Genomic DNA, 25769 nt, shown 5'->3' on the forward strand with positions numbered 1-25769 from the left:
GCCGGGCTCCGTGGCCGCGCACGGGCCCCTCGCCAGCGAACAAAGCGCAACGGCGCGCCCCGCCGGGCGCTCGCTTGGCTGCGGGAGCGCGCGTGGCCACGGAGGTGCGCCCAGCGCTCCCCCACCCCGCACACCAGCAGGCCCAGGGGCGTTCAGAAGCACCGCCCCCCCCCCCCCCCCCGTGGGTGTTTGTGCACGTTATTCGCATCTCTGAACAATACAACAGGCATGGAAAAAGCATCAGCGGCCGCTTTCCAAAGCAGGGCAGTTCCAGAAGCAGATGCCTACACATCACAGAGCTGCCAGACTTGTATGTTTCAACATACAATCATTGGTGTCCTTGCCAATGATGGACCAGTTATCAATGGTCTCCTCTGGACATTGCCATCAGAGGCCACCTGACCAAAACAGTCACTCACCCAATTCAGTACTTAGCCACCAACCTGAAAGAAGTTGATATTTAATGCGAGTTCAAGGTCCAGGGAAGCTAGTGACAGAACTCACACCTTATTCAAGGCCAACTGTTGGAAATCTGCATAAGTAGCTAAGCATGTGAAACAGGGCTTCTGTCCTGGGCCTGTGTACACACAAACCAGCATCTTACCAAAGACACAACTAAGGAAAAAAATAATAAAACCAGAACCCTGCTCTTTCTTAGGAAGAGCCTTTTAAGACTTTTCAAGAATACCGATACCTGCAGTTTATTGCAAACATTCATTAACAACTCCAGGCATGCAACTGACAAGCAATGCTCAAAATTTTGCAAAGTTTGGCCTTACACCAGCTGCTTCAACTTCCACAGCAGAATGCTACAACAGATGAAGCCCATATGTACTCAACCATACACATTTCAAAAGCAGGGCTTTTTGGGGGGGTTGGGTTTGGTTTTTTTTGGTTTTTTTTTTTAAACAGAGAAAAATGAGCAAAATTACCTCAGCTATATGTCAATTTCAATGTGCCAACAGAAGATGTTCAAACATGCCAAGTACTGTGATGCACAAACCCACGTGTGGCTCAGAGTATTACTCATAATAACAAGCCATTACCAAAGCCAGCGCAATAAATGTTTCAGTTTCACATTTAGCTGAAACCCATGTGTCTCTTTGAACATCCCAGACCCATCTGCTGGCAACCTAAAGGAAAGAAAAAACAAAGCTATTTGTGATTCTATACCTAGCAGTTTTTCTGTTTTGTTTTTGTAAAAAAGCCCAAAGCATTACATAAATGCTGATATTACATTAAGAGAGTTACAAATAGCAACACCGGCAAAATCACAGTCTAACAAGTCCTGTTAGACATACATGTTCTTCCCTCACAGTAAAGCTCCCATCCTGATCTCTACACCCAAAACCTCAAATCTTTAGTTTATTTGTTTTAACTTTAGATACTGTAACAGCACCCCTTCAAAAACAGCCTGAGTAGACAGTTTTAGAAGTCACATCCCCCACTTCTCCACCTCCAGCTTACTCCAGTCTACTTGAGACCATTTATTGGGATCTCAGAGTTTTTGATAAAAGTTTACAAAGCCCCAATGTGTGAACTGACTGCTGAAATAAACATATTGCCTAGGAAAAAAAAAAGTTAACTTGAACCTTTTCAATAATGTTTTAATCTGCAGCTACTCCCTCAGTCAAAGCACAGCTTTTCAGGGGCAATGTTTGGCTTACTCACAGACTGGCTTTGTTATTGAAACTGACCATCCCTCAAACACTCTTTCATTTAAACCACTAAAACCAGGTACGGTTTCATCAGCTTTTAAGAGCTGATGATGAACACTCTTAAGTGCTCTTTGATGTTCTGGAAGATACCTAAAAGCTTTCTGAATGCCAATGGGCGCTTGCAATATGTCTACATCTATATACAACACAGGAAAGTCTAGAATACTTCTGGTTTGGATGTGATAAGTTCAGATCACTAATGTTAATCTGAAATCCCAGAAGCATCTGTTTGGTGACAGCTACTTATGAAACAATTTCCATCCTGCTCCTTGCACTCCATTCCTTTCCATGTCACCCCATGCTATAACTGCACAGCATTTTGTGTTGAATGGCATGACCCAAGTGGAGATCAAAGTACATTGGAAAAAGAAAATAAAATTAAATCACTGCGGTCATGCCACTGTACTGGCAGATCACACAGTGGAAATAGCTGGTTGATAGGGAAGAGCAGCGTGGGCTGCTTACCACTGTTACTGACCTTTAAAAAGAAAACACCCTTCACAGGGTTAGGTAGAATCACAGCAGTACCCTAAATTGTCACCTGGCATACTACTACATGAAGAACCTAAAGCCTTCAAGCCTACCACAAACTATTTAAGCTGCTGAATGCAGATGATCTCCTTGGAGATCACCCAGAGTTCTAAAAATTATCTTAAATTTCCAAAACATATTATAAGTAATTTGTTTGCTCACATTCATTGCCTGATCTGCCTTTTCCACAATTAGTACTGACACCACATACTTATAGCGGTCAAAGTCCAGTTCCTTCACAGCCTGTAATATTTCTTCCGAGACTGAAGCACACAAGGAGGGACTAGAAACTCCATCATATTTGGCTTGTTGAAGTTTATTCTATCAAAAAACAATTTGGAAAGATCTTGGTTTTCATCTTGTAGTCTTTTGCAAAAGGACTTTTACAGTTATTTTCATTACAAGAACATTAGAAAAAATAATGAGTAGAATAGCCAAAATAGGTGATCCTCTCATACAGTAAACACCGCACTATTTTTACTCCAAAATGTTTTATCTGTACTTTGGAATAGGGAATTTTTTACAATCTCTGTTTAACAAACATGAGTGTATTCTTCTCCATCACTTTGGTTCTGTTCACTGGAAAATAGTGCTACAAATACCTGTTCCAAATACCTGAGGCATATCTTCCCAATGGCAGAATAACAAGAGTTGGTTGTAACTATTGAAGGTACCACTAACATCTACATAGTATATCCTCCATTTTTCTTTAATTTTTATATGTGGCAGTCAGATTGTCAAGGACATCCAAGTATATTTTGTGCATGACAAGTGATATTAGTAGAAGTAATTGAAGGAGTAGAATTCCACAAATTCAAGGTCAGGATCTTTAAAGAACTGGAGATTTTGCAGATTAGGGTACTTGGAACTGTGCTATAGGTCAATTTGTTTTAGATATGGGTAAGAGTTTAGGAAGCTTCTGTGCCACCTCAAACAGCGCATGCTCAGTAGTGAACTTGCAAAGGGCCTTCTACACTTTGCTGAACAGAGCACATTCACATTATATTTCTGTGCCAAAACTTGAAGTGTGCCAAATTTATGCACATGTTTAGTTTATGCAACTTACACTGATCCATAACTATAATCTTTGCAGGACAAGCAAATAGATTTTGCAATAAAATTAGACAACTCATTTAAAAAAAAATACTTTACCGTGAGTATTGCTTGAGCTTTGTCTCTCACTAAATAATCCCGAAGTTTATTATGTGGCTCCAGTCTGTAGGTATTAGCATATCTTATCTTTGCCGTGTTAGCTTTGAATGCCAATTGCTTCGCTTTCATTGAATCACTAAAATGCTCTTCTTCTGTTGGAGCTTCGTAATTTGATTGTGTCTTTTTTCCTTGTGTCTGTGCGAAATAGTAAAGAGGTCAACATCAGATGTCAATATTTTAGCAGTGTACAGTATAAATAATACTTTGTGGTGTACAGTTAAGAAAAAAAAATAACTACCTAGCAATATGTCATAGAAAAAAGCTGAAAGCTAGAAAATGTGTATCTCTTCTGGTTGTTTAGACACCACTGCTTTGACTGAGAGAACAGTGGTTAATTTCCACTCAATTTTAATTTATTTTCCACCAAAATCCAAACTAAATGATGATTCTAAGTTTGCATTTAAACTCAAACAGACACGTTGTACCAGCATTCTGAATACACTTCATTTTCCAAGAAAAAACACACAGATAGGAACATATGTCCAAGACAACCACAACTTCAGGCTTTTCATTCAGACAGCCTACGCAACCCAAAAAATATATGTTCAGTTCATTTAATACATAATTTTACTTGTCCTCATTCCTTGTGAAGCTACTGAAGAAATGCCTTATGTACTAATGACATCCTCCAATTTGCAAGCTTTGTAATTTTGCTTGGAACTTCAAAAAAACCAGTACAGCTTCTTTTTATTTGTCATCAGAAAGCTGAATGTCCAGGTTTTCTCTCCATCCAGCCTGTGTACTATCACTGTCTTCAACACATATAACAAAATTTGTCCCTCTGATTGCAAGCAGCAACAAAAGATGTTGCCTGGTGTCCTCCATGGCTGGCTTAAAACAGAACTGTAAAATAACAAAACAGAGACTGAAAAACACAGGGAATCTGTGAAATTATAACAAATGCTGCACATGGTGATCTTCCATTCAGCCACCTCCTAACTAACCTCTTTCAAGCTTTGCTGACTCTTCTGTCCCTTGCTCTGCTTCCTGACTGCAGCTTGAACTTATGTGAGAGAAAAATCATCAGTTCTCAGAAGAGCAGAAAAGAGCACGAAGGTGATATAACATGACAAAGCTTATACTAAGATATATAGAAAAAAATCATACACTTGTGGATAATTGTCGTGGTTTAGGCCCATCAGGGAAACAAAGACCACGATTAGCCTCGAGTACCGAAGAGGCTGAGAATTGCTCAAGGGCAGGGAGAGCTTAATTGCCGCTTAAGGTTCGGGACAAAACAGACCAGGCTACTCGGTTTGGGGAAGAAAACAGAAAATAATTTAATGCAACATCAACTAAAACATACCCCCAAAAACCCAAAACATAACCAAAATGAAACAACCCAGAGTAATACATCAAGGAAGAGTCCAACCAGCCTTTTTAAGAACACCTTCTTGCCACACCTCCCCTCTTCCCGGGCTCAGAGCCCTGATCCCGGGGTTTTTACCCTGTCCCCCCCCGAACGGTTCGGGGGGCAGGCAGTGGGGGTTTCAGTTAGTCTGTTCCCGATAGCTTCTGCCGTTTGTCCCTCCTCAGGACGGGTGAACTCCACACCAGTCCTCCCTGCAAGTCCGTGGGGTAACTCACACGCATGGCAGCCCTGCACGGGCTGCTCCGACGCGCACTTATTCCAAAAGCAGCAGCTCCTCTCTGCCTCTCGTGTGGGGCTGCTCTGCGGCCTGCAGGCTCTCCAGCACAGCCTGGGCCATGGCCGTCTCCCCACACAGTCCCTCGCCCGCCCGGGCTCACTCACATGGAGCTGCTGGTGGCTCTCAGTCCTGCCAGGGATCTCCATAGGTTGCAGGGGCACAGCTTGTATTCTCGCCACGGCTTGCAGAAGGGTCTCCGGTCTACTGCTTCTCCTTCCTTCCTCCTTCTCTGGCTGAAGGGTCCGCGTGGTCGTCTCCTTCTTGTATCCCTCTTACACCTCCTGACTCACATTCCGAATTCCCGTCCCCTAAATAGTGCTGGCAGAGGCGCCAGATTGGCCCAGCCGGGCCGGAGGTGGGTGTGAACCCAGGAGCCGGGGGAGAGTCCGCAAACTCTTTACCGGGTCTTCACTGCAACCTGCTCCCCGTTACTAAGCCAAAAGCTGCTCCTTGCTAAACCAGAACAATAATATAATTCTCACTAGACTGTTATTTGAAAAGATGTACTACTCAGGGGCTCACAAATCTTTCAGCCAGAAGAGCGTCCTGGTTTTGGCTGGGATAGAGTTAATTTTCTTCCTAGTAGCTGTTTCAGTGCTGTGCTTTAGATTTAGTCTGAAAATAATGTTGGTAACATATTGATGTTTTAGTTGGCGCTAAGCAGTGCTTACGCCAAGTGAAGGATTTTTCAGTTTCCCATGCTTTTCCAAGTGGGGAGGTGCATAGAAAGCTCTGAGGGAGCATGGCCAGGACAGCTGACCTGAACTAGCAAGAGTTATTCTATGTCATAGGACATCATGCATAGTACATAAACTGGGGGAGTTGGTGGTAAGGGGCCAATTGCTGCTCAGGGATGGTCTGGGAATCAGCAGGCAGTGAGCAATTGCATTGTGCATCACTTATCTTTTCTCAGTGTTTTGGGGTTTTTAAAATATTATTTTCATTGCTATTGTAGTTATGTTTCATTTTAGTTACTACATTGTTCTTATCCAAACCCTTGAGTTTTACTTTTCTTCCCCTGGTTCTCCTGCCTAGCCCACTTGAAGAGGAGAATTGAGTGAGCAGTTGCATGCTGTGGTTAAACCACAACAAGGAGTTTGAGGATAAGGGAAGCAATGCAGTTGCTTCTCTATGAAATCACTTGCACATTAGTCCTGACAATACTATGAACAGTACCTACATGTCTCTTCTGGTTCCTTACTTTAAGTAAATTCTGTTAAAAATCAGCCATGTTGGCAGCCCTTGTGCAAACTGGCTCCAGGCGTTTGTTCATGCCATGCCAACAATGCAAATTCTGAATGGTACTTATATTACCCTAAAACTTCAACACATTTGCACTTAGGCTGTGGACATTCATTATTTCCTAACTGAAACTCAGATCTAGAAAGACTATAGTCCCTACTTGCTCATCACAGGGCTCCAAACAGACTGAAAACCCCTTTATATCTGCCAGCTAAGCTGCTCAAATGAGCATCCCAACCCATGTCAGGAGAATGAACCTGTGAAAAAGGCCACAATCCAAACAGCAATCCTTTGCTAACGTGCTTCAGCATGAGTCACAACATGACTTCTAACAGTACTGTTGAAAGTCCAAGTATTAGCGACACAAGCAAGAAGCCATTTACTAATGGAGGAGCCAAAAACTTTATTGATACCTCTACACAAATGGCTAATAAATACTGTGATTCCAACTTCCAGCCCAATGTCGCAATTACATTTCTGCATAATATTTGCATCCTTTGTGAAGGAATCCCTCAAGAATTTAAGAACTGACTTTGCATGTATGTATGCAAAAGCCTGCTCTTAAATGTTATTGGACTCTACTACATTGGCTTAACCTCACACATGTGGAAGTCAGTAATGCAGAAAGACGAAAGCTCTTGCTATTTGAATGTTATATGCATGTCAGTCTGTTTTATCAGCCAATAGTTGTTCTAAAGAAAGAATTCTTGTTCATTTTTTCAAATGATGGAACACCTCCTAACTTAGGGAACTTGCAGTAGCCTCCCAAGTTGGAAAGACTGCACTGCCAAAGGAAGGGTCACCCTTGTGTTCTTTTTATCTCCCTTGCCTTCTTTTTACCTTCACAATGCTTTAACAACTTAGCCTTCCAGTGCCTAAGGCAGCACATTAGTTGCAGTATGGTGGAAGCAAATGTGACACCTAACCAAGCAGAAAGGGGATCAGCTGGACTCACAAAGTTCCACTTAAAACACAAGGAAAAACTTTGCTGTTCAAGTGAGGGAGCCCTGGCACAGACTGCCCAGGGAGGGTGTACAGTCTCCTTCTCTGGAGGTTTCCAAACCCGCCTGGTCATGTTCCTGTGTGACCTGATGGAGAGGAACCTGCTTTAGCAGGTGGCTGGACTTGATGATCTCTGGAGAGCCCTTCCAACTCTGACCATTCTGCAACTCTGAGGTTATCTCAAACCAGATGCAAAACAGATAAAAACATCACTTCCGACTAGTTTTCACGACTTCACCCTCACCTTTTAATTGTATGCGGAGCCCCACCTTCTTCCACATACTACACTTTGTAAGAACCCAATTCCCATCCCTCCCTCCTTTCCTGAGCCTGCAGAAGCTCTGCGACCCCAGCCCAGCGCTCCCTCAGGCCAGGTCGTGGCCGTTACTCCAGCCTTACACCTGTCCTCTTCCCCCGCCACGGACCGGTGGCCACCTCCAGCCTTCCACCACAGCACCTTCCACATCAGCACCTCCGCACTGTCCCGCCCAGGAACCTGCTCACACTATCTTTCTCCATCAAGCTCTGGCGCCGCTTTCCTTTCTCCGTGGCGGCGGGCTTCTGCACCTTGAAGCGCTTCTCCATGGCTTGGAGCACTCAGCGCCGCTTTCCCCGATGGCAGGGTAGACAGACAGGCTGGCGGGTGGGCAGGCGCAGGCCCTCTCGTCTGTCGCTGCCGGCGGCGGGGAGATCGATGGCGGCTTCACGCTCGGCGGTTCGGGGCACGGGGCTCTTCCCGCGCGAGGCAGGCGTGCGGCGCCCGCCAGGACGGCGTCGTGACGCAGCGCGCGCGGGCGGGCCCAGCGCTAGCGGAGGTAACGGAAGCGGGTCGCCATGGCAGGGCGGGGAGCGAGGGTTTGGGGCGGGGGTTGCGCGGCTACCCGTGGCCCCGAGGAACTGCCGGTGCTGCGACAGGGCTAGGGCTGGGGCAGCGGCGCTGTCAGCAGTGGAAGCCCGGGTCACGGTCTCATACTTGCTTGGGTCTGCTTTAAGACAATAAAGGCTATTCGCTGCAGTGTTGCTCTGGCCTGCCGTCTCTGACAGTGAAACGGGAGGGCCTCAAAATAAGGTGAAGGACTGAATCATGTGTTTCATGAACGTTTTGCGTTTATTACTTTTTGTTTTCCCCCAGAGCACACAGGATACTCCTGATGCCACCTACAGCTCCTGTAGGAACTGTAATGCTTGCTCTTTGACCTATCAATATGTAGTCTCCTCTTGAAGCCACGAATCCAGGAATTATGTGCTGTGAAGGTCAATTCCACCACCTGATTAAAAAGGAGAAAAGAAAAATGTTTTTAATGGAATCTTTCTGTTTGTTGTCATACTTCATTTTCAAACAATATCTGTCTTTTTAATTTGCTTAATGAAGTGTGACTTTGTTTTACTAAATCAGAAGCCTTTTCCTCCTTCTTAGCAGAGCAGTTCTGTCTCTGCAAATTCTTTAATTTAAATGAATGCTTCTGAAGCAGCCCATCTTTCTTATTAGTCTGATGTTCAAATAACATTTATGCTTAGATAGTTCTACCATTCACACAGAATTTATGTGTTTTCCCTTCCCCCTACCATGATTTTGCTGTTCATAAGCACTGAAGCTCTTGGTTTTACTTGAAGTAGTATCTGTTTCCCTGCAAGTTCAGAGGTTAGCCAGAACAGCTGGGATCTTTTGTTTCAATCCGTCTTGGCATCAGTTTGGTAGGTAAGGCATTATACAAACACACAATTCTTCCCCTCAGTTTTCCTCAAGATGATCTTGCTCAGAGAGTTCCCTTCATCGTATGTATAGATGAAAGTTGCATTGCAAACCTGAACAACTTGTTTGCAGTGCTGTATTGCTGTCTTATGGATATGCTTTAATGATAATAATTTTCTCTCATGGACTTCCTTAACGCAAGGACCGTTTTTTTGAATATGTTCTAGATGGCGTTGTCAGGCTCAATCGCTACTTTTCTTTCTCCACCTGTGCATTATGTGATTTGCAAACTTGGATTTGAGAAGAAAGACACTTATAATATTAATCATATTTTATCTGAAAATGGTGAAGTCTGTTGGCAGACTCTCACAGAGCACGTATGCTACCTTGAATCAGGTTGGTATTTACCTGCTGTAATTGTCATACATTTAAGACTGATGCAGAATCTCAGTACGGGTCATAGTAATTCTAGCTTACTTGTAACATTTTATATACAGTACAGCATTAGCTTTGCTGCAGACGGGAGTACATACAGTTCATATGTAAAAGGAGCTTTAAATTTTTCAGCCACATTTGGTATTTGGTTATTGCCAGCTCCTAAGGTTCACGTAATCTATGCTGTGTAAGTAGTTGCTCCTTGTGTCCTCATTCATCTTGGTTCTCAGATTGAGGTGCTTGTATGTGGCTCGGTTCTGCTTCTCTCCTACCTTGTAACCGCATTCTTCTATGTTCTTTATATCTTTTCTGCAGTAAATTTAAAAGACTCCGAGGTCCTCAGTATTCCTACTGTTGCTTCTGGTTTTGTTTCCCCAACTTTAGCTTGTACTGAAGTAGTTTGGTTTTCTCTTCTGTATATAGAACAGTTTATATTTGGTTTTTAACCAAAACAAAGTATTTGTGCCCCGATGAACTCATTGAATCTTAATTTGCTGAGTTGCATCATGCAAGCTCTGTTATTAATTTCTAGAGAAGATAGAAATTATATGTTTCTTCTTCAAGCACTATATTTCAGTAAATCATAGAATGGTAGGGTTGGAAGGGACCTTTAGTGATCATCTAGTCCAACCCACCTGCAGAAGCAGTTTCACCTAGATCAAGTGTTATTCTATAAAACTGTCCCACCAAAGAGGAGCAGTGATACCATGCTGTAAGGTACCAGCACATCCATCTGTGTTCTTTAAAGAGTGTAAGTGGTGCAACTTGACTGATTCCTCTGAGCCTGCACTAGTTTCCAGCTTGATTATGTGTAATATATGTATTTGAGTATATTCTTCCAAGTTCAACAGAACATAACAATCTTCTTCCATATTTTCCAGATTTTCTTTCATTAAATTTGGTTTAAAGCGTTCTTGTTTTGTTTTTTTTTTTTTAATATGGAGAAGATACTTGATCTTATCTGGTTTCACACTGCACATTTTCTTCTTTGTATCTTATCTGTGTGGTCTTTTGGACTGTAAATTGTAGTGTATTAGTTGTGCTGAAATAGTCTAGATAAAATTTGTGCTGAAAATGTACACAAGCTATAGCAGATTTTACTCCTTATGAGTTTTAAAATATTGAACCTTTGGGAAAATTCAATCACCTTCTGTTTTTCAATTAAAGATCAAAGTATGGATTATATCAAAAGCATACGAGCATTAGGACCTGTATGTGAATCTGTTCATTTGCACTTCAAATCCCTGACCAAGGAACAATTTGTAACTCAGTATGCATTATGGTTCCACTGGACAAACTGCACAGAGGTATGGAAATGTCTGTTGACAATTTGTATTTTGGCACATGAACCCTTTGTGGAAGTTTAATGTAACAACACATAAAAGAGATCAATGAACCAAAATACTTAGAATTTGTAACTAAGTGTCATTCTCTGACATGTAGCTGGCCTCTAGTTTTCCTGACTTTTTAATTTGAATTCTGTAAGTTACCACAAAGAGAACATGAGGTGCTTTGGGCCCGTTCAAACCTAAAATGATAGGATTTTGTTTTTCTAATAATCTGTGCTTAATACCAAGTTTTACAATGTGAAGTTATTATTGATTTTTTTTTTAGTAGATTTAAGGCAGTAGTTGCATTTCAACTAAAAATACAAGAAATGTTCTAGACAATTTCTTTCCAAGAATCTAAATTTTTTCTCTTTGGTATGTTTTTCTTTCTACATTTGCATACCAACAGTCACGGAGGAATATTTAGGTTTGTCTATGCTTTAGGCAATTTGACTTTTTTCTTCTGAATATGTGACACAGCATTCTTCCTCTCCCCCATCACACAGTTATTTCTTGAAGTATTTGATGTTCTACAATATATACAAACTACGGAAGTTGCTCTTGGCTTAATGAAACTAACATCATGCTTGGAACGAGCCTTGGGTGATGTAAGTGCCAGCATGGGGGGGCCTATTGCAGATTTGGTTTTATAAGATGGGAATGACCTCTTGGATTTAATTGCATGTTGAAAGAGTGGGATTACTCTGTAGTGTAGTAGTACACTAATAGCCCAGCTGCATTTTGAGTTGGACAGATGTTGTTTTCTGGATCCAGTTGTGCTAATGGAAACATCATCTGGGGTTTCTTCACCTGTGCTGGTGGAGTTGCTTGTGTGAGTGAGTACACATTACTGATTAACTATTACTGATTAATTTCATTTAAAAAGAGCAAAGTTTGCTTAATCAGTGTACAGATAGTGGGTTTTTGTTACCTAGATTTATTTAACTGAAACAGGGAACAGCATACCTTCCACAGAACATATAATGATGCAGTAACTTCTGTGAGGACAGGCAGGAGCGTGCAGCTGGAAATGAGCTGCTAGGTAACTTCTTTCTTCAGAGCTCTGTTCTCAGAATTACTGAATTACTTATGTTACCCATTTTGCTTTCTTTTAATAGGTGTATTTACTGATTGGTAAAGATTGCCCTTTCCTTCTAAGAGACTTGCTTGCTTCTGAGCAGCTTGCAGTTGTCTTTGGACAAGCTGTAGTAAGTGCATAGTTTTGGAATAAATTATAAATACTGATCTGTTATAACTTATAAATACTGATTCCTTCTTGCCAAATGGCAGGCTTCCAAGCATAGCCTTTTCTTGTACTGAAGAAAAGTTTGTAAATTCTGTAGTATATCGAAATAAGTTTAGTTTTGTACATGTTACAGCCTGAGGGACAGAAGACAAAAATCGTGAATATTGTAAATGGAAATATTTTTAAAAGCAAAGCTTGTAAGTTCTTGTTTGTTTTTCTACATGAAAAATCATATACAAAATCTCACATTTAGCTGTCAAGGGGATGAGCAAGTTGCAGAGTTGTCTCCTTCTTTCTGAGTTACACTGCTTGTAAAAATGCATCCTGTTCTGGCTTCTTCTGATAAACTGTGTTCCTCTTCAACACCACTGTATTAAGATGTTTCATAACATTTACCACACTAGAATTTTTCAAAATAGAGGAAGCTAATTTGTTCATCCCTCTGTGGAAAAAATAATAAAACCAAAATGCCAATGACATATTCAGTCTTGTGCAAACAGAGTAGTTGGGCATTCTCATACTTTTACTAATGTAAAGTCATTGCTATGACAAAATATTGGATGTGAACTGCAGAAGCTTGTATTGTTAGGCAGTCTAGTAATATTAAAAATATTATTTCTTGAATTTTGATAGCATGCAAAGTAATTCAATTTTTACAGTTAAAAAAATAAAACCAAAGTTTCTCTTTTTATTTGATAGTGACCTGAGAGTACAGCTTGGAATGCAAGTTCTATATTATATGTTAATTTATATTAAATTATGGTGGATATATACTAAAAGAAGTAAGAGCTAAACTTGGTCTCATTTGTTTGCCTATCGTAACCATTTGGAATGTCTCATAACTACTTTTGTTCTTCCTATGTCATATTCTATATAATGTACAAGTAAGATGAAAGATTTACTTTCCAGGAATGATTATTATTTTCAGTAAATAATGAGTTGCTATTACTGTGACAGGATGTGGCCAGTCTTCCTGACTGTACACATTGTAGTATCTCAGTAACTTCTGAAATTTTCTGCCAGGGAAATGTACAAGGTAATAAATAATAGATTTCCTCACACAGTAATCACTTTGTTTATTAATTAGATGAATTTACTGAGAGTATTCATTGGATCTCCATATGGTCTGAATCTTCGTAATGTTTTGTGGCATGGGTTTGCATCCCCAGAAGAAATTCCTGCCAAGTAAGTTGCCAAGAAGAATCTTGTTTTCTTACCAGTCAGGCTTGAGAATGCTTGAAAAACTACTAGTAAAACTTACTGAAGAAAACTAATAGAAAATAAGAAAATGATCCAAAGGCCTCTGCAGAATCCTTACAGTTTTTCCTTGCTGCTGCTTCTTTTGGAAAGGAATTTCTACAGAACACTTCAGCCATTATAAAGCTATTCAGTTTTAGGACCAGCAAGAAACCTTAAGGGCTTTTTTTTTAAAGCCAGTTCCTTGTCTGTCTGAGCAATCAGGAATAACTTAGAACAAAAGGCAGAGGAAAGGGGTAGTAGGAGGAGCAACAGCAGTCAATGTATAATGCAGTGATGCTTTTTCTTCATGCTTGTGAATGTCATTAAGCGCCCCTACTCAAAAGAGAAAAGGGTCATAGGTTTTGAATATTCTTTAAAAGAGAAAAGAAAAGCTTTTGTCCCCAACCTACAAATGTTGATTCTTTGAATAAGATTTAGTTGTGTAAGCTTTTCTAATATATTATGATATTCTCTCTAGATATTGTGCTATGCTGCTTTTTTTAACTGCTGGATTGGGTCAGTTATTACAGACACATCTTCTGCAAAGTAAATGCGTTTTAGTACATCGGCCTTATGTGATCTTCATGAGCTTAGAGGAGCTTAATGTATTTCCAGGCAAGTATTTAACCGCTACTAAGTTTTTATTGTGCTGTATTTGTTGTTGTTTCATTGTCCAAAAGAGCTGTTGAAAAGAATGCATTTTTCCACGGTTCTAAGAATCTTAAGATACCTGCATACACTGTCATTAGATGAGTCAGTCATGCCTGTAGGACAGTAGGCTGTTCCACTGACTATTGAATAAAAAAATACCGCTTTCTAAAATAATTGTGATACATTGAAACATGTAACTGTTTCTAAAAGACTTCAACTGTATGTTCCATTTTTTTAACAGTGAGAGTTCATTTCATATAACAGTCATCTAATTTGCCTTTAAAAAAGCTATTTTTTTCCAGAATCAGTGGGCTCGAGCTGCAAGGGTCCCAGCATCTTACAGGAAAGATAGTGTTGAAATAAAGGATGGTGACACATGTTTACTACGCTGACGCTTTTCTCAGGGAAGGACCTGGAGTATCAGATTAAAATCTTCTCATCTCCCTGGCTATAGACCTTATTTGTTTTATTCCTACTGTTTTTAAAGCAACAACCTCATATGGGAAATCTTGGTGTCAGTAGTGGTCATGATCAGTTTGTGTAAACTTTTTTGTGGGACATCCGGTCACAAAACTGAGACAGGACTTTTGGGAACCAAGTCAAGCTGATAGCATTCCAATCATAAATACTATAGCTGTTGATTTGTTTAAAGAAACACCTACTGCAATGAAATTGCATTTGCCATTTTGAGTGAGTTTCGTTATGTGGTAGCATCAAAGTGTAAAGTCCATATTTTATGTGAAATGTCAGCACAGAAAATTGATAAAGGAGGAACAATGTGCTCATATCCAAATGTTCACAGTACTGTACTGATTCTTAATTAAAATGATTAACATATATACTACACTTTTCAAGCATTTGAAGTAGGTGGAGAACAACTCAAAAAGAGCTGAGTCCAGTTGCTATGTAGTCTTTTAGTCTCAGTAAAAAGCATGTATGATTTTTTAACTGGTTTTATTCTGTAGTTTTATATTAGCATTAAGAATGCAAACTTACAAACTCAATTTTATCTTAAATACTGTTGTACTTATATAGTTAAATTGAATAACATTTAAGTGTCCTGTTAAAAATGCTGAAATAATCTTATCTTTTCAGTGAAACATCAAGAATGAATTAGTAAACCACAGATTGTATCTAGTATATCCATGTTGTTTTCCTAACTTGCAGATCTTAATGATGAAACGCTTTCCATAGCTGAAGAGCTAGTAAAACTGTCCAGTTTTGTATTAAAAACAATGCTACCATTTTGGATGGCAGCTTTATCAGCTTTCAAGCAAAGCAGGTAACAATTTTTTTTTAATTATTTTTTTCACTGAAATATAAAAATAATATATTCTATATTCATCTAATAATAGCAGCACTTGTAGATCCTAAAGCTTTTGGCTAAGTCTGTTGCTTAACAACATACTGCATGTTATATGCATTGTTATAGTGGCCTCCCAGAAGATTTGTGGACTTACTACTTTATTTCGTGCCAGCTAGAATTAAAAGCCATATTTTAAAACCTTGAAAAAACTATTGAAGATGTAGCCAAAAAGGAGAATTTTACAAAGCAAGTGGAAACAAACCTTTAGATCTTATAATTTTGAGTTTTAAAAAAAGTACATTGTTTTATTTTCCTCTCCCATGCACCACTTTTTTTGCAAATTTTTCTCATCCCCAAGCTGGTTTGAATTTGATATTCAGCTTCTGTTGGGCACAAGTAGTCATTTATAATATTTACAAAGGGCATTACAAAAGAATTTTGCTCTGGGTGGTTTGGCCTGAGAGTGTAATGCTAAGATGGCTCTAATTTCCATTTGGATTGTATTTATAAGGAAGGAAAACCCCTTTGGGAATCTCTGTTGTTTTTCAGGTATGCTGACTGTGCGATTCTCTTACTTCCTCAGCTGGAAGTTGGGCTTAGATTACTCTTCACTACAACAAATAAATGTCCAAATCGATTGCTAACAGCTGAGGTAAAACTTCTGTCTAAAGTCAACTATGATTTAGTGATAAAAAAATTTGCAAGATAATTATTCTAGAAGCATAATGTCTAAACATTTACAAATGTTCCCAAAAACGTGTCTCATCAGTTGTGGAACATTATTTATAATGCAGAGTTTCATGAGTGCCTCTTTCTGTAAAAATGCCTGTAAAAGAGGTCTGAAAAAGTCCTTGAACGTTAGTGTTTAGAAGCACTAGTTTAGGGTGGAAAGTAGATCATGTTATACTTATTTTCAGAAACTTGGCACAATGATTTGTAATGAGGTTTGGGTTTTTTTGCTATTCATGCACCTCTCGTGAATGAATAAACTTAAGTTTGATATACATACCTAGCTAATGGGCTTAATATGAAAATCAAATAATACTAATTGTCTTTCGTTCTAGCCATCTGCTCTCTATACCACTTTTGATGAGGTATGTGTGAGTTTTATATTTTTTTACAATACATGTCAATGGCAGCATTTAAGCATATGCATGTTTCTTGTTACTAGAGGCCAGAAAGTACTGTCTTGTCATGGAGATGACATTACTTCTAATTTTTTTCCAAATAAAATGTTTACTGTCCATCATCTTCTAAATTTGGAATCTCTCTAAAAATTTTAAAAAATAATGCAAATTCTAATGAACAGGCTTTGCTGGGGGTCGAACTGCTGAAGAGCAGCTCTGCAGAGAGACACCTGGGAATCTTGATTGATAATAAACTAATCATTAGCCAGCAATGTGCCCTTGTGGCCAAGAAGGCCAGTGGCATCCTGGGATGCATCAAGAAGAGTGTGGCCAGCAGGTCAAGGGAGGTTCTGCTCCCGTTCTACTCTGTCCTGGTGAGGCCTCATCTGGAGTCCTGTGTCCAGTTCAGGGACAGGGAGGTGCTGGAGAAAGTCCAGCTCAGGGCCACCAAGATGATCAGGGGACTGGAACATCTTTCATATGAGGAAAGGCTGTGGAAACTGGGGCTGTTTAGTTGGGAGGAGACTGAGGGGAGATCTTATTAACATTTACAAATATCTAAATGGTGGATGTCAGGAGGTTGGGACATCCCTTTTTTCTATAGTAGCCTGCAACAGGACAAGGGGTAATGGGATGAAGCTGGAACACAAAAAGTTCCACTTAAATATAAGAAAAATCTATTTCACTGTTCAGGTGAGGGAGCCCTGGTACAGGCTGCCCAGAGGGGTTGTGGAATCTCCTTCCTTGTGGGTCTCCTTCAAGACCCACCTGGACATGTTCCTATGCGACCTGATCTAGGTGAACCTGCTTTTGCAGGGGACTTGGACTAGATGATCTCTAAAGGTCCCTTCCAACCCCTACCATTCTATGATTCTATGAAGTATTTTTTATCTGGAAATTCTTCATGTCACGTAAGCAAGTATTCTTTCATTTTTCCTAGGTTCAGTTATGAAAAATAAATACAAATAAACATTTCAAGCAGAAATCCTCAACTTTACACGTCTCTTGAATTATCTCAAATTTTTTGTCAGTAACAATTGGGCAACTTGATTCTTGAGTGGTGGAAGTAATTGCTTATAATTGGGGAAACCGTTTACTTTAGTTGATGTCTTTTCTTTGGCTGTTTCTGTTCAAATTACATTTTTTCCAGATGCTAGCAAGGCATTTGCAAAATGAGGAAGTCAACCAGCTTCCTGCAGTTCTTGAGGAACCTGCCATGGCAAGTGTTTTGAAAGTCTTGTGGTTTGTTCAGTCTTTAATTTCTTATTGTTTGTTTTGTTTGTGTCTGTTGTTTTGGATTGTTTGTTTTAATTTAGACATCTATTTATGATCATGCCTAATAGTAATTTGTTTCACATAGCTTATCTCCAACAGCTTAGAACCAGAAGCTGGTTACCCTTTTTAAATTTTGAGGGATACAAAGTTGTACCTGATAAGCTATATTGGGTTAGAGTATCAAACTATCTTTATTTCTGAGATATACAAGTGTCCGAGATATTTATCTTTAGGCTTCTGAATATCATCTGAATAGAGCAGAAGAAAAACTGTTGCCTTGTACAGGGAAAATGAAAACTTAGTTTTCATTGTTTCTGGGATACATCTTACAGTACCTGAGCAGACAGCGTGAAAACGTAGCTGCAAACCTACCAGAGCATGTACTGCATCTTGCCACCCAAACAAATAGTGAACATGTTAAACTAGGGGATGTTGAATTCAGAAGCCATTTGAGACTGTAAGGGAAACCTGAGTTTATTGTCAGAGGCAGTGGAGGCTATAGAGTACTCTGGATACAAAGCTGAAGGTAACCTGTTGTTATCTCTCATGAAATAGCATGTATGTTAGTTTTGAACTTCCTCAGAAGCTACCAAGATGAATGAGTTGACATTTTTATGCTATAAGCATAGTTTGCATTGATTTTTCTGACCATCTAAAAAAATGCCCCTTTCATACAGACATGATCATAGACTTGTCTTTCAGAGAGATTCTGTATGCTCAGTGTATTCTATTCTGTGTGAATACACATTGAATACAATTCCATACACTTGGTGTATGTTTTCACAGGAATTTCTTTGGGATTTCTTGAACCACCAAGAGGGTCCACGTATAAGAGATCGTTTAAGCCATGGAGAGATAAATCTGGAAGTATTTCCCAGAGAAGTAGCTAATCAGATAGTTGCATTTGCAATTACTCTTCTCTGCAGATTCTCAGAGGAAGATATGTTTGCTTTTAAGGTAAGGATCAATATTACATGCTCAGAAGATTTTTTTCACCATTGTTTTGGATGCCAAAACTGGTTTTAGAGAGTCTTTTGACTGAATCTTTCTTGATAATAGCTTTTTGTGGAAATGAAATATTCCTCCAAGTAAAAAAAAATTAAAATATGGGTTTTTTTCTAGTTTTTCTGTGAAATAAATACAGAAAGTTACCCTTTATTACTGTACCTTAATTTGTTTGCTTAACCACTACTTACTCAAATGGTTCATCCATAAATTATTGTGATGCTACTTAATTTTGTTTGTTAAATTGTATCAAAACCTAACCCATTTATCTGAATCACCTGAAATGTTTATAGAACAGCTGTAGCTCAGCCACTGAAGTATGTAGTATTTGAGGTTTTCTTTCTCTGAGACACTATGAAAAATGGTGTCTCACTAGTGGAGGTGTGATTTGTATCCATGTTCTATGCTGTGAGTATGTGAACACTTTTTGTGTAGCAATACATGTTGTTCAACATTAGTAATCATTATACCTGCTCCCTCCAATTTCCTGTTAATATTTGGGATTACTTTCAATATCATACAGCATACAACCTCTGAGGTTAGACTTCCATTTATTAGTTACAGTTAGTTTCTCAAGACATTTGCATGCTGCTGCATTAAGAGGATATTGGTTTGCTTCTTTGTCAGCTCCTGTCAGATTTTGTAGTTAAAATGTGTCAGATGAGTTAAGCTTTAAACACTCACTGTGCTGATTACCACTTTCAGCCCTCAGATATTTGGAGATTTTTACTGACTTCAGTACTTTAGGTGGCTTGCATAAAATTAAGGATAAGTCTAGGTCTGCATGTGATTACAACAGTTTAAAAAAACCTGTTGTGTATGATCTATGATTTTGTAAATCAGGAACACATGGTCATAAAACCACTGATGAACTGTGCAAGTTGCTACCGTTCTCGATTTCATCCAATTTCCCGTCTCAAAAAAAAGGTAGGTACTTCCAACTCTGAAAACGTTTCAGTCCTTAAAATTAACGTGTCCTTAAAGTTGATCTAATTATTGTCTATGTCTATTGGCTATGTCAAGCCATGTGTCACAAGCCATGTTAGTTACTTTTTTATATTGAAAAAAATAGAAGAAAGAACAGTAAACTAGTTTATTCAGATGATGTTTTAGCATGAAAGTATACAGCAAGACTTTTTGCCCTAACATAAACTTTAACAATTGATGTTAGTGTACACAACTCTGACTAATCAACAGGTAACTTACAACCTGTTGCAGTTTTTTCTAAAATAGCTGCAAAGAAAAGTATCATAGCATCATAGAATGGTAGGGGCTGGAAGGGACCTTTAGAGATCATTTAGTCCAACCCCCCTGCAGGAGCAGGTCCACCTAGATCAAGTCGCATCGGAACATGTCCAGGTGGGTCTTGAAGACCTCTGAGGAAGGAGACTCCACAACCTCCCTGGGCAGCCTGTGCCAGGGCTCCCTCACCCTCACAGTGAAAAGTAAAATGTGTTATGCTGTCTGTCAAGGCTACACTTTACATAGCATGTTTCATGGTACATTTTTGAGGTGCTGGAATGTATGAAGAGCATTCACTTATGGCCTGAATTGCCAACAGTGCCTGAGGAACACGTTGAAATGATTAAAGGGTACGTATATGCTGTTAAAAAGATAGTTCACAAAGTAGTTATAAAGAATGGGGTTTCAAATGGTGAAATATCTCTTCAAACACATTACTAGGAAGATGATACACACCCTAGGGCTTGTGAGAAGACCCCTTTGTTCTTTTTTAATCTGTGCTATATACGTCAGTACAGGTACTATAAAAACTATAATCAGTGTCTTAACTTGAGGGAAATGAGGCGATGTCTCAAACATGTGAAAGTGTTAGTGGCTCCATATTCTATTTTGGAAGAAATGTTGAAGGGGCTGTTAGGAAATTAAGCTAGAATTTGAGTCACAGAATCACAGAATGTTAAGGGTTGGAAGGGACCTCTAGAAATCATCCAGTCCAACCCCCTACTAAAGCAGGTTCCCCTCCATCAAGTCACACAGAAACGCATCCAGGCAAGTTTGGAAACCTCCAGAGAAGGAGACCAGACCATCTCTGGGCAGCCTGTGCCAAGGCTCCCTCACCCGCACAGGAATGAAGCTACTCCTCAGAGTTGTGAGTCCATCACAAAAGATGATGGCTCACCATGTGTAAAAGAGGAGATAACTGTTTATTCTGAAAGAGGCTTGGTAACCAAATCAGTTGAAGACTTTACATGAGATACTACTTAAGAAAAGGATGTAATATTCTTATGTTATTTGAAAAGAATGAAATCATTAATAATATCACTGAAGGAAACTGTACTTGCTTAGAGCTGAGAGGTGAAAATTCAATACCTCTAGCACATACATGATATGCTGCCGAATTTTGATAACTGGAGAATAACAAGGGGTTCAGAAAACAGTTGAAGCTAAAAAAAACTAAGAAAGCTTTAGTTGAAGAACGAAAATTATACTTACAAGGTGGAATGGAAAGAACTGTAAGATCAAAGAGAGTGGACATTGAATGTGCTGCTAGCCAAAAAATCTGCATCTTGATCTATGCTATTTAAGAAGTAAGTGCTACAGTTTTATCATCTCAAATCTTATTTGTTTCTTCTGTTTTGAAGGTTGGAAGGAAATATTGGTGCTAGTACTTTGATTTTGATGACATCTGAAATTATATCTCAGCTGCAGCAATATATGCCACAGAATTGTTATTGTTCAGATGATCCAATCAATAGTGTCCTAACAGAGAGGTAAGTTTGGTGTCCTCCCAGTTCCTGCTGTTGGCTTCTACATGTAGCCCGACACAAGAACTTGCAAACCTAAGTTACTCGTTTCCCTCTGCAGAAAAATGCTTGAAATATTGCATGCACTTTTCTAATGTTGCTGCTGATTTAATATAAAAATTTTAAGAATGCAGCTGAGCATCATCTTCAAAATGAAGATAAGACTTTGCAGATTTGGGACAGTAGAGATTTTACTTAGAAATTAGCAGGAAAAACCCCACATTTTTCTATCAGGCTTGGGAAACAAAATGTTTTACATATTTAATGTACTGACTAGACTGAGTTGGTTTTAATCTCTTTTGTGTGCTAAAACTGCATCAGAAATTCATTTTAATGTGCCTGGTGTCTCAGCTCTGCTTTTCATTTACAATGGTAATATGTCTCTATATAACTCTGTTCTTATGTGCTTCAATATTAAGATCTTGAAATGGAAGGTATCTTGTATTTCTGTTCAGTTTTGGAGGTGTGTTAGTTCCAATTATATCTGACTTGGCATAATGATCAAAACAATTTAACTTTTAATTGACACTCTTATAACAATTTCAAGAGTCTCATAACTGAATGAACATGTTGGAACAAAACTCTCCTACTCAAACCCTTTAGACATGGACAGGATAGTGCAAAGAGGATTTTACCTGTTGCTTTACCTATGTAGCATGTGTGCATTTTTCCCTACCCACCAGTCTGCACTTCTCTCACTTGTGAAAGAGAAGCCTAATTACTGAAGTGTTAAGCCATTTTGTAGAATTCTCTGCATTTTAGTCATGAATGTTTTGGTGTCTCAGAGGTATATTGAGCATGAGGGAGATTAAACACTTTATTCCTATAGAAATGTTTCTTAAAGTCATATGTGACACATTAAGTTGATTAGAATTTGACAGTAGAATGATAGTTGGATGCTTTAACAAAACATAATCTGGTGTGCTGTTGATTAAAACAGTGGCCTCACCACCTGCCTTTTATGAAATGTTAAATCTGCTTTTTGTTCCCAGAAGAAAGACCACACACTAGTGGGAGTGCTGCTTAATACCCCTTTTTTTGAGTGAGTTTTATTATGATGAGAGGCTTTGACCACAACTCTGCTGTGATTTGATGTGTTCAGTTTATCATTTCAGCCAGGGAGTTCTGTTTATAGTGGTTGTATTGCTTTGATCTGAAATGGGAAACACATTCATCACCAGCAGTTTAGCATTTATATTCAATGAAGTGATAGAGAGCACAATCACTACCCCAACTACATAAACCCTGGCTTTATTTCAGGTAAGAGCAATCTGTTTCCAGTTTTGCTGAGTGAAAAAGTTAAAAATCAAAGCACACCAAATATGAAATGTATCTCACGTGAAATCCAGCTAACAAAAGATTGACATTAACAATTCCTTCTTCTATTCGAGGCTGTTGATAGGACTTTGTGAGACCCGTATTTGCACACTTTATTCTCCCCGACCTGTTCTGGAAGTACTGGTGATCCTCCGTAAAGTAAGCACGCAGTGCCATCAAGTGTCCGACCAAGTTATTACCAGCACTGAGCTGAGGTTCAAACAGTGGATGAACAAGACTCTGCGTTCTCGCCAGAGGCATAATTACCTGCGAATGCTGAACAGGTTGGCTGATGGTTTTCCTTCGTTTTGTGATTAGGTTTATGAGAGAGTGGCTACATGCTGCTGTTGCTAGTTTTCAGTGGTTTGTCTTTGAAGTCCACAGTGTTTATATGTCCTTGTTGACTGTTTCAGAGTTAAGTGTCAACTCAGATTTCTATTATGTAGCAATATTGAATCACAGAAAAATCTCAAACTGGAGAATAATTCAATGAGCATTTTTAGCATTGCTAGATTACTTCACTGTAAATTATAAGCTTTCAAATGAAAGTATTTAAATGTTTGTATTCTTTAGCTGCTATCTTTTCCTGTTTAAGCATAGAAATGCTATTCAAGTTTTAGCTGAATGTAATAGGTTAAATTCATGTCAAGATTCCACCTCCTTCAGTTCTGCTGCTTTTTGTCATTATGTTTGAGTCAGCATCTTCATAGATTGGAGAGAGATTGTTTAATAAATATTCCATTAATTTAATTCCTATTCAGAGGTGTTTTCCACAAATTTAGGAGACTACTTTAAGAAATGGGAAAACTGTAAATATTGTATTCTTGGCCATGTAATGTTCCTAAAAACGTTAACCATGTTAAAAAAAAATCTAGCTGAAGCTGACAACGGATGAAACATATTTGCAATGCAGTTGAACTTCACTTTATTGTCTGTTGAGTAATGGGCACTGGTGAGATTTCCTTTGAAATCTTAATTATATGTGTTTATGTGTTTTTTCCTCTTTTTGAGGTTTTGTAATTTATAGTCTTCATAAACAATTTTTATCTTTGCTCTGCTTTTTGCTGAATCTTAACCTTCCCTGCCTTCTGTGCAATATCCAGCTATTTGGGATGGATGCAGAAGTCTGAAGGATTTTTTTTATGTTAGTGATTTCTATTTAATTTTGGATCAGTTTGCTTATTTTAAAATATTTTTGCATATTTCTAGCATCAGATTTTTGTCTCCAGTGTTGCGGCTCATCTTAGTATTGATTACTCTGGAACTAATCAATGTTCATTTGGTTTGTAAGAAGAATCCTTTTGATTATCAGCAGTATTTAAAGTGAGTATGTAAGATTTACTTCCACATTGGTTTTTGATCTGTAATATAAGTCCTGCAGAGAGAAAAATCAAAAGGAACAGCATGACTTTTAGTACATTGTCATCTTTCTTTAGATCATCTTACCCACTAAATTAACTCAAAGACTAAAATAACTTAGTTGAAAATCTATGGTCCAGTTATTCACATTTTCAATTTTTCTTAGACTATTTAATATAAATAGAGAATGGTCACACACTCAAAAATTGCTAATGCATAAAAGCTGTAGTTAATATGTTGGAAATGTTACTCTTTGTGTGTTAGTTAAGAGCTGATTGGATATTGTAGGTCTTGTGAAACATTTCATTGAGAAAGCAAAAGAAGCCATTTGGGGAAAATTGTCACATGTTCTATCAACACATTCTTTCTATGGCATTGTTTAGTTGCAGGTCTGAAAATCATCACTGAGGTAGTGATTCTCTCCCAGAAATAGAAGATACCTTAATATATTGATCATCCTGAGGGAGATTTGGAAATTTAGAGATATTAGCTGTTTTAAATCAGACATTGAGATATTTTTCTTTATTTCCTTTTTTTCTTTTAAAATCCTTTAATGAATTTTTATTCTTTGGTTTTATTTCTTGTAGGTTTTTGAAGTCAATCTTGCAATATACTGAGAACTTGGTGACATATACAAGCCCTGAGAAAAACAAGTGGGATGAAACCGTGGAGCTTACAAAAAAGACTTTGATAAATATAAGGAAAATCAGTGACAGAAAGCTAATGTTGATGCAGCTAGCTACATAAATTAAAAGAGTTTAAGATTATTTGGACATTTTTATATCTGAAGAGTTCTGGAGTCCTTAAATTTGACAAGTCTAATTCATAGACAAACTTCATCAGTCATTGTCAAATTTTGATCAAGCTTCTGAAGAATGGACTGTTTGCCAAATCCAGTGAAAAAGATTTACTGTGAGCTAAATTAGGATGATGCAAGTTGTACTTTAAATATATTATCTTCTTTGTAGCTTGATTTTGTGTGTGTGTATGTGAGTGTGCGTGTGTGATTTTTTTTTTTCTTTTTTTTAATTATACTGAAAATATCCAAGAATAGAATGTGAATAAAAGCCCTGGAAAATTTTAAATCCATAAAGTGCTTCATAATATACTGGAAATAATGTCAGACATTATGATCAACAGCTGAGAAAATGATAAACATTTAGCATAAAGTAGTTCTTGTTAGCAGCTGTGGTTGTTAGTAGTTCAAAACAGTTGGAACTTGTAGTGAGGTAGAGCTGATAACATAGCAACCAGTTGTTTATATATCAGGATTTAAGGGAGGCAGGATGAAATCACTTTTGCACAAAATGGATTTCTTTTGTTTAACTTCATCTGTTCATTCCCAATACATATCTAGTGAGCTAGTGAGTGAACTTCATGCAGATTAAATGTGAACACTCACGTGCTCATGCTCACAGACATATATTTACTGTGGTTCTAAAAGTTATCATTTGAAGAATTTGTTTTTTCAAAATAAATTCTCACCCTTTCTCATCCACAACATGTAGAATTTCAAAGGAATGCATCAGTTGAACAGATTTGCAGGATGACCAATCTCTATCCATTTGCTTTCTCCTGTGGAGAGTAAAACCAGAGGGTAATATCTGGAGAATGTTTGACTCTACAAGGGATTGCAGATTTGAGTCACATTTTAATAAGCCTCTCTGCA

The 25769-nt window shown here is 38.6% G+C and overlaps 2 protein-coding genes across 2 annotated transcripts; one reads left to right on the forward strand and one right to left on the reverse strand.

The window, feature by feature from the left end:
- Positions 1-1022: 1022 nt before the first annotated feature.
- On the reverse strand, positions 1023-7939 carry DYNLT2 (dynein light chain Tctex-type 2). Its single transcript, XM_061989620.1, has 4 exons — positions 7835-7939; positions 3402-3596; positions 2412-2570; positions 1023-1133 (listed from the first exon to the last, which is right to left on the reverse strand). The coding sequence occupies exons 1-4, from the start codon at positions 7937-7939 to the stop codon at positions 1023-1025; spliced, it is 570 nt and encodes a 189-aa protein (XP_061845604.1).
- Positions 7940-11334: 3395 nt separating this feature from the next.
- ERMARD (ER membrane associated RNA degradation) lies at positions 11335-25093 on the forward strand. The gene is made up of 15 exons (XM_010207988.2): positions 11335-11418; positions 11929-12018; positions 13144-13241; positions 13774-13910; positions 15114-15228; positions 15802-15904; positions 16317-16346; positions 17530-17598; positions 18441-18611; positions 19503-19586; positions 20172-20251; positions 21263-21391; positions 22816-23025; positions 23951-24064; positions 24688-25093. Exons 1-15 carry the CDS (start codon positions 11380-11382, stop codon positions 24845-24847), a joined length of 1629 nt encoding a protein of 542 aa, XP_010206290.2. The 5' UTR covers positions 11335-11379; the 3' UTR covers positions 24848-25093.
- Positions 25094-25769: the final 676 nt, after the last annotated feature.

This window comes from Colius striatus, chromosome 2, assembly GCF_028858725.1.
Source record: "Colius striatus isolate bColStr4 chromosome 2, bColStr4.1.hap1, whole genome shotgun sequence".
Taxonomy (NCBI): Eukaryota; Metazoa; Chordata; class Aves; order Coliiformes; family Coliidae; genus Colius; species Colius striatus.

What these genes read in the sequence shown, in the direction of transcription:
- DYNLT2 (XM_061989620.1), bottom strand. Translation starts at nt 7,939, where the DNA reads ATGGAGAAGCGCTTCAAGGTGCAGAAGCCCGCCGCCACGGAGAAAGGA. An exon ending in AAGCTCAAGCAATACTCACG is followed by an intron (nt 2,571 to 3,401) that starts GTAAAGTATTTT and finishes GTTTTTTGATAG; the next exon opens with AATAAACTTCAACAAGCCAA. An exon ending in AGGCAGATCAGGCAATGAAT is followed by an intron (nt 1,134 to 2,411) that starts GTGAGCAAACAA and finishes TCTTTCCTTTAG; the next exon opens with GTTGCCAGCAGATGGGTCTG.
- ERMARD (XM_010207988.2), top strand. Translation starts at nt 11,380, where the DNA reads ATGAAACTAACATCATGCTTGGAACGAGCCTTGGGTGAT. An exon ending in GGAGCTTAATGTATTTCCAG is followed by an intron (nt 13,911 to 15,113) that starts GCAAGTATTTAA and finishes CCTAACTTGCAG; the next exon opens with ATCTTAATGATGAAACGCTT. An exon ending in TTCTTGAGGAACCTGCCATG is followed by an intron (nt 17,599 to 18,440) that starts GCAAGTGTTTTG and finishes ATGTTTTCACAG; the next exon opens with GAATTTCTTTGGGATTTCTT.